Consider the following 8,939-nt stretch of genomic DNA (forward strand, 5'->3'; position numbering starts at 1 on the left):
TGAAGGGACTCGGTGTTAGGCCTCCGTGGGCAGCATTGGCATTTCGACGCAAGCTCAATCTTCCTCCATTGGAGCTTGGAGTCAACCGGTATCCTGTTTGACAATAATCGCCAACTGAAGATTACAATAGATTTTGTAAGGCCAGCCCTCCAAATGTCGTCGAGACCTTGGATTCTCGGCCTTTGCGTACGTATAGTCTCCCAGGTCGTAGTGAGCGAGAACTCCCCGAGCCGAGAAAGCTTCCATCGAGGGACGTTCGGTTCTCCCGCGACGATTGGGGTATGAAGGATTTGTGTGATAACCTCTTGTGGCATTCCAGCCTGGTTGTGAAGTTGACGTAACTTAGCCTCATACCAAGTTCCACCCCCAATGTAGTCCGAGACCTTGGCCGATGAGGCACCCCTATCGTCAAGGCAGATCTCGCGAAGGGGAGATTGACCAAGCCAAATGTCATCCCAAAAGTAGGCATCGCCCTGACCGATCACCCATCTAATGTGCGGATTTGCTTGATTTCTCACTTTCATTAGCCGCTTCCATGTCGGGCTACTTCTCCCCGAAGGGGAGGCCGCAAGGGGGGAGTTTTTATGACAATACTTGCCCTTCATGTATCTAGCCCAAAGGGAATTTTGCTCCCGGAACCTCCACCAAAGTTTGATACTGAAGGCCCGGAGGACTTCTTTGGTCTTACGAATGCCGAGACCCCATTCAGGGGTGGGGAGGCAGATCTGATCCCACCCAATCCAATGTGTCTTTTTTCTCTCTGTTGACGATCCCCAGAAAAATCGGGCCATCTGCTGATCCAATTGCTTAAGGGCACCGGATGTTGGTTCAATGGCCTGGAAAATGTGCAGCGGCACCGCTTCAAGTGTGCTTTGGAGTAGTATAAGCCTACCTCCAAAGGAGAGGTGTCGATGAGCCCACCCCGAGATTCGTGCAGCAATCTTTTCCTGAAGGAACATAAACATATCTGTACGTTTGACACCACGATAAATAGGAACTCCAAGGTACAAAAATGGGAAAGTACCTCGTGCGAAGCCTCCTTCATTTTGTATAATGTTGGCGCACCCTTCATGTTGTTCGGCAATGTAGAAGTTGCTTTTTGCCAAGTTAATCTACTGCCCGGAAACCCCGGCATATGACTCCAAGCAAGTCCGCAGCCGCCTAAGAGGTCCCTCCTCTGCTTGTGTGAATATCACAATGTCATCGGCGTAGGCGAGGTGGCTTATTTCCATGCAGTGGCGAGTAGCTCTAAAAGTCATTTCTTTCTTTCCCAAAATGAGCTTGTCTAATTTTCTTGAGAGGTACTCAGCTGCAATTACGAAAAGTGTCGGAGATATTGGATCTCCCTGTCTGAGGCCGCGGGTGGACTTAAAGAACCCGGAGGGGGCGCCATTGACCAGCACCGAGAACCAACACGAGCCCACACATCTCTCAATCAAAGAGACCCACGGGGCCGGGAAACCCATCCGGTGTAGCACTTTCAAAAGGAAGGGCCATTGTACTCGGTCGTAGGCCTTAGCCATATCGATTTTTACCGCGACATTAGGGGCCGGCGCACATCTCGAGAGCTCATGGAACATCTCCTGTGCCAAAAGGACATTATCATTGAGGAGCCGTCCCTTCAAAAATCCACTCTGGTTTGGTGAGATAACCATAGGGATGAGCGAAGTCATTCTCTTCGACATTATCTTTGTGATAATCTTGTTGACGACGTTGCACAGGCTAATGGGGCGGTAGTCGCTCCACGACTCCGACACAAGCTTTTTTGGGATGAGGACAATGCTTGTGGCCGTGACGCTACGTGGGAGGTAGGCACCCCCGAAGAATTGGCCTATAGCCGCCACCACGTCCGGCCCAACCGTCGCCCAACAGGCCTAGTAGAACAAGGCCGTGAAACCATCCGGCCCTGGGGCACTGTCCCCGGAGATGTCAAAAACAGCCTTTTTAACTTCCTCTGCGGATGGAGGGTCGGGGAGAGCAGCCACTTCATCCAAGGGTGGGAGTTGCCAAATCAAGGTCTGGCTCGGACAAAGTGAGGGGCCCCAGGGCCAGGAGGTCTTGAAAGAACTCCACCGCCGAACTTCTTAACTCCATTTCGTCCGAGATCTCCCGGCCGCCCACATTGATCTTGTGGATGCACATGCGGATCCTTTTTTGTTTGACCCAACTTTGGTAGAATTTAGTATCCCCTAGCCATCTTAGGGTAGCCTTTTGTCGCCAGAAGTCCTCCTCCATTTTAAGGAGTCGAATGTACTCGGCAATGCATCTATTGAACTCTGTCCTGTTCTCCGGGGTTGGCCTTTCTTCGAAATCGCTTTGGGCCAGTGCGATTTTCACCTCCATATCCCTGAGGTTGTTATGGATGTTCCCAAAGGTCTCCTTGTTCCACACCTTTAGGATTCTCTTTAGTCGAGCAAGTTTGATTTGGAAATTGAGGAGGCCTTCGGACTCCGTCGGTTGGCTCCAATCTCCCCAAACAAGGTCCTCAAATCTCTCGTGCCTAACCCACATGTTTTGGAACCTGAATGGCCAACCTCCGCTGTTGTTGCTTGTCACTTTGCATCTTACCAACACAGGCCCGTGGTCCGAGGCAATCCGGGGCAGGTTCGTCACCCGAGTAGTTTCCAAGGTTTTGTGCCCATCGTTCGTTCACAAGGATTCTATCCAATCTTTCAAAAAGGCCATTCTTGGCCCACGTGAACTCCGACCCATCAAATCCCGGGTCTGGTTTCCTGCAGTCCTCAATGGCCTCCGCAAAGTCCACCATTTCAGCTTGGCAGTTTGTGTCACTCCCTGCTCTGTCTCGCGGATGGAGAATGGTATTGAAGTCCCCTCCAATCATCCAGAGTGTACCCTCCAAAAGTATAGAGCACTCCCTCAATTCATCCCATAAATGAAGTCGTTCGGTCCTCGTGCATTTTGCGTAAATCGCCGAGACACACAAGTGGCTAGCAAGGCGAGGAGATCCAAAGCGGCCGGATAGGGCCTGATCCGTATCTCTCTCGGCCACGAAGCTGGCCCCTTCCTCAACAAACACCCAGATCTTCCCATTTCTATTCGAGCCTTGGAAAGCCAACCCCAAAGCCTTTGAGAACTTCTCCGGGTTAGGGCTTGTGAGCGGCTCCATTATTGCAAGAAAGTGAATATTATGAGTCTTAATTAATCTTTTAAGAACATTTTGGGTAGGCGCGTTAGCAACTCCCCTAACCTTCCAAAACATAAAATTGACAGACATGATTAATGGGGAAGTATCTTACCTGGTGACCGTGAGAGGTCCCCCTGAAATTCCACCATTCGTAGTCGTTCCTCTCCTAGGCATTCCTCCTCATGCATGAGCATGGGATCTTCCCCATCGGCAAAAGGGATGGTTCGGGGAATCCCCTCTTTATCTCCATCCCCCTCCAGCACATCATAATCTTCTAAGAAATCTTCATTCTCCATGAGAGAATAGTATTGGTTGGAGCTTAGGACATTTCGGGCTGCTTGGGACCCTCGGCCCCTTGCCGCTCCCCGTGCGCCCCCTCTCCAACAAGTGAACGCTCCTCGTCGTGAGGGCGTGTACCCGTTCGTGGCTCCATGGAATTCACCACCACGATGGGTAGAGCTAGCAAGCACTCCGACGGTTTTATCAAAGGTTTCTCGGCCATAGGAACTCTCACCACCTTCATGGACGCTTGCAACCGGAGCCAGGTCAAAGTTACCATGCACTTCGCCCATGATGTCCGGCCCTGACCACTCCCTCGGCTCGGAGCCATTAGCCGAGGATCTGGCCTTTGGCTGCCTCTTCGACCCTTTGTTTTTCTTTTGATGTTTCCACTCGTTAGTGCTAGCCATTTCCTTTGGTTGTTCCGTTTTGTCCCTTCCCCCTTGATTCTCATGGTGTGGCTGTCTCGGTGTTACATTATTGTAGTTCCTCTTCGGGGGACGCTCAACATTGCCCGCCGCGTAACACACCTCACTTTTGTGTCTTACATGCCTACATTCCATGCAATATGCCGGGATCTTGTCCCATTTCACTTTTAGCACCGTCTCACGTCCACAAATATCTAGAATGAACTCCTCGGGAGGTGGCTTCGTGATGTCAATCTCAATGAAAATGCGAGCAAACGAAAGTCTCGACTTGTTGGCCGTAGCACGATCCACTTGTATCGGGGTTCCAAGCAATTTACCGATTGCAAAGACGGCGGCGTGATCAAAAAGGTGGATTGGGAGGCCAATGATGTTGCACCAAACTGCCGCGATCGGGGACTCACAATACGCATCAAAATCCGGGGACCACTTGAAAACCCTCATGGGATGCCGATCAATAAACCACACGGCGTCCCTTTCGGTCCACTAAGCAATCAGGCATAATCCGCCATATCCTCGAATTGAACAAATATATGCTTAGCATTAATATATTTCCATGTAAAACCTCTATTGAATTTGATATTATCTAATGCCTTTTGTATTTGGTATGAAGTGGGTATAGAGTGGGAGAACTTACCCGCAATGGCGTGCCCAATGCTCGAGGCTAGCTTTTGGATTTCCGCTCCGGAGAAGTAGATTGCCGGAATGCCATTGGAAGTAGTCGCAAAGCCAATATTGGGGATGTTATCCGGCTCAAACACTTTCGGCCCTTCGACGTTCGGTGACATCCGAACCATATCCGCCATGCTCTTGGGTGCGCTTGTGTTCCGCGCACCATCTTCATTTCCTTCGGGTCGGGAGTTTCTCAATGAGGCCTTGTGCCATGTCGCCCAAGCGTTGCCTAGTGGTTCGGCTCCAACCAAGGCTTGCGGTCCACGGTGCTCGCACATATCGGCCATCGGCGTGTCATCCTTGGCCGGCCTCCCGTCCGCAACCGAGGCCATGTTCTCGGTCGTCTCGGTAGCCTTGTCGGGGGCAGAGGGCCCTGACGTAGCTCGATGTGGTGTGGCGTCCGGCTGTGGGGGTTGGCTCGGGAGTGACCGATGGGCCATTTGCTACCGAGGGTGGTTCGGGGGTTGGTCCGGAGGTCCATGGTAGGGCGAGGTTCGGTCCGGCATTTTCGGCTAGGTCCGCCGGCCATTTGTCTCCGAGAAGGGGCTGCGCCACCATGGAGTCTAACATCTCCGGCGTGTCAAGGGTGACAAGATGCAAGAGGAGGTTGGTAGGATTTGGTTGCACATGGCCTCCCAAGTCTAGTGCATCATGTGAGTCACCATTGTGGTAAGAGACCAAACCACTTAGGGTTTAGACAGGACTCCCTCTCTTAACTCTCTCGCCGTCGATGCTGGAACGTCTGCCGTAGTTCCTCGAAATCGATTGTTTCTCTTCCAATTATTCTCTCTTCTATTTGCATTATCGCTAATTTCGTCGAGTAAAATACAAAAATGGCGACGGAGGAGGCGGTCCCAGCGGCTCTAAATTACATACCGGAGGTCGTGCTGAAGAAGAGGAAGACTAATGAACAATGGGCAGTTAGAAGAAAACTCCAGCAGGAAGAGAGGGCTAAGCGTCAGAAAACTGGCAATTTTATCATCAAGAAGCCCGAGCAATTCATCCGAGAATATCGCGATAAGGAATTGGACCTAGTTCAAATGAAGAGTAGGGGGAAGCGAATCAGATCAGCATCAGTAACACCGGAATCCAATCTTTTGTTTGTCATTCGCATACGAGGAAAAACTGACATGCATCCAAAAACTCGGAAGATTCCGTATGCTTTGAAATTAAGGAAAATACGGACTGGAGTATTTGTGAAGGCTAGTGCAGGAATAATGGAAATGTTGGAAAAGGTGGAGCCGTATGTAACTTATGGATATCCCAATGTGAAGAGTGTAAAGGACTTGATCTACAAGAAAGGTGTAGTAAGAGTCGGCAAGGAGAGGATTCCTTTAACCGATAACAACATTGTGGAACAGGAATTGGGTAAGCATAGCATCATATGCATAGAAGACATAGTGAATGAGATTGTTGTTGTTGGTCCCCATTTCAAGTCAGTCACCAGTTTCCTCTGCCCCTTTGTGCTGAACAATCCGGAAAAGGTACTGCAAGGAAAGAAGAAAAGGTTCGAAGATGGAGGAGATTCTGGAAATAGGAAGGATAAGATAAATGAGTTGATCAGCAAGATTAATTAGCATGAGTATTGGTTGTCGGTCTTGAACTTGGAAGCTATTTAATTTTAAAATTTTGTTTTTGATCGGGATTAAATCTCATACATTGCCTCTGTTTTAGCAGCTAATGTTTTTGTGTTTAAGTCATATATTCTAAATTGAGAATTTGATACCCCATGAGAAAAAAAAAAAAAAAAAAAGAGAGACCAAACCACTTTCCAAAAGTTCTTTTGTTCCCATATCCATTTCAAGAAGTTTGACTCTCTCTTCCTCCAACACTTCTTTTGCTTTTGCAGCAACAAGTACTAGTGTATTGTCGTGACTTGGCTGGGTGACCGTTACCCCGTCGGCGACTGGCCCCTCTCCGGCTGTCCGGTCGGAATCTTGATCGGAAAAGTGCGAATTATTAGGAGATGCTTCACATACCTTGATTGGCTTGTCCAAATCAAGCTCGTCAAAGAGGTTACGTTGCTCGCACGTCTTTGGCTGAATGGTACCCTCGATTTCTCCGTTTGAAGTCGCCGGAAAAATTGCCACTTTGCATTTGGAACTCTCAAGTGGGGCACCTTCCTCCTCTCCAAAATCTATCTTCTTCCGGAGTTGCTTGTCTTCGGGAAGTGGAGACGGGATGAATCTCTTCCGGCTGTTCTCTTTGGTTTGTGGTGCCGGGGTGCTCCTCCGTGACTTAAGTTTAGCTTTGGCCAGCTTCATTGCCGCCTTCTTAGATACGTGCTTCGGGGAAGAAGGCTCCACCGAGCAAAATGTCATGGCTTGGTCCGAGAGGGTTCGTATTTCATCCGGCGGTGGAGGGTCGCTCGGCGGGCCGTCCGACATGGCCGAACCAATGAGGTTACCGTGGGAGGTGGAGCAAGGGTGGCGTTCGAAGGAGGATTGGGGTCGAGAACGAAGTGATGATGGGGTGTGGTGGTGATCGTCGGCATGGGAGCGACTTGGGCGGAGGAATAAGGCGTTGTAACCGTTGGGGAGGTGGGATTGCTAGAGAGAAGGAGGAGCGTCTCTCTCTAGAATTCTTGGGTCAACTGGTAACCACGTCTCGGAGGCCCTTTTGCTTTTCGCGGCCTTAAACAAGGTGACCCAATATCACCCTACTTATTTGTGATTGCTGCGGATTACCTCTCAAGGTCTCTGGATAAACTCATTCTGGGAAAGAAGGAGATGATCTTTAAAGCCTCTCGGGGATGCATGGAGATTAGTCACCTCGCCTATGCCGACGATATTGTAATCTTCACCCAAGCGGCAGAAGTCCCTCTGAGGCAGCTCAGAGCTTGTCTTGATGAATACGCGGGAATCTCCGGACAGCAGATCAATCTTGCAAAGAGTAACTTCTACATTGCCGAAAAACATGAGAGGTGTGCCGGCCTAATCCAGGCCGAAGGGGGATTCACTCGAGGTACCTTCCCTTTCCTTTATCTCGGGGTCCCTATTTATCGAGGTGTAAAGCGTACAGACATGTTTATGTTCCTTCGGGAAAAGCTTGCCGCGAGGGTCACAGGGTGGGCTCACCGCCACCTCTCGTTTGGAGGGAGACTCACCCTCATCAAGAGTACGCTCGAAGCGGTGCCACTCCACATCTTCCAAGCCATCGAGCCAACCTCCGGGGCGCTCAAACAATTGGATCAGCAGATGGCTCGGTTCTTCTAGGGATCGACAAGTGAGAGGAAAAAAACACACTGGATCGATTGGGATCAGATCTGCCTCCCGACGTCCGAAGGATGGCTCGGAGTTCGAAAAACCAAAGAAGTACTCCGAGCCTTTAGCATTAAGTTATGGTGGAGATTCCGAGAGCAAAGCTCACTCTGGGCTAGATATATGATGATAAAATATTGCAAAAAGGTCTTCCCCCTTGCGGCCAACCCCTCCGGGCATAATAGCCCAACTTGGAAAAGACTCATGCGCACAAGACATTTGGCGAACCCTCACATTCGATGGGTGGTGGGTAAAGGGGAAATCTACTTTTGGGATGACATTTGGGTGGGTGATTCCACTCTTCGGTCCCTTACTTTTGATGATAGAGGTAACCACACTTCCCGGGTCGAAGAATTCCTCAGGGATGGCGAGTGGAATGAAGCCAAGCTCCAACAACTCCATGACCAGGCCGGGCTACCACAACAGGTTATTTCTCAGATCCTCGACACCCCGGTCATTGCAGGGGAGCCAGACACGCCGAGGTGGTCCCTTTCTAGCCTCAGAGAATTTACGCTAGCACCAACATGGGACACTATCCGCACACATAGACCAAGGATACAAGGGCTCGAAGACATTTGGAGGGCTGGCCTAACCAACTCTATTGCAATCTTCAACTGGCGCCTTCTGTCGAATCGAATCCCGGTTGATTCTAAACTCCAATGGAGGAAGATCGACTTGGCCTCAAAATGCCAATGCTGCCCAAGGAATCCGAGCACCGAATCCCTTCAGCACCTCTTCATCCAAGGTCGGGGAGCAACTAGTGTGTGGCGGGAATTCGACGAGTGGTTCGGGGTTTCGGCACCTCCCCTACGGATTAACGACACCATTCCGAATCGGCTTGAGACCTGGTCGCATCGGATGCAACAACAAGACCCGAAACACCTTTGCCGAGTAACGCCATACCTCATCCTGTGGTTCCTTTGGGCAGAGCGAAACAGAAGCCGGCATGAGCAAGTCCAATTCAAACCGTACAATGTGGTGTGGCAAGTTGAGATGTACATTTACAATAACATGACTAACGGGATCATTAAGCCGAAGCACTGGAAGGGAGTGCAAATGGGCATGAGTATTCCGAGCCACCCTGCCTCAAGACGGCCGAGACCACTGGTGACGTCTGTTAAGTGGCACCCCCCTGAAGGCCCGTGGATTAAAGTCAAT

The 8,939-nt window shown here is 50.3% G+C and overlaps 1 protein-coding gene across 1 annotated transcript; it reads left to right on the forward strand.

The window, feature by feature from the left end:
* Nucleotides 1–5,249: 5,249 nt before the first annotated feature.
* On the forward strand, nt 5,250–6,171 carry LOC121777297 (60S ribosomal protein L7-1-like). Its single transcript, XM_042174497.1, has one exon. The coding sequence runs from the start codon at nt 5,355–5,357 to the stop codon at nt 6,096–6,098; it is 744 nt and encodes a 247-aa protein (XP_042030431.1). The 5' UTR covers nt 5,250–5,354; the 3' UTR covers nt 6,099–6,171.
* Nucleotides 6,172–8,939: the final 2,768 nt, after the last annotated feature.

The sequence above is a fragment of the Salvia splendens genome, chromosome 18 (assembly GCF_004379255.2).
Source record: "Salvia splendens isolate huo1 chromosome 18, SspV2, whole genome shotgun sequence".
Classification (NCBI taxonomy): domain Eukaryota; kingdom Viridiplantae; phylum Streptophyta; class Magnoliopsida; order Lamiales; family Lamiaceae; genus Salvia; species Salvia splendens.

Excerpts from the sequence above, each read along its gene's own strand:
- LOC121777297 (XM_042174497.1), top strand. The coding sequence starts at position 5,355 with ATGGCGACGGAGGAGGCGGTCCCAGCGGCTCTAAATTACATACCGGAG.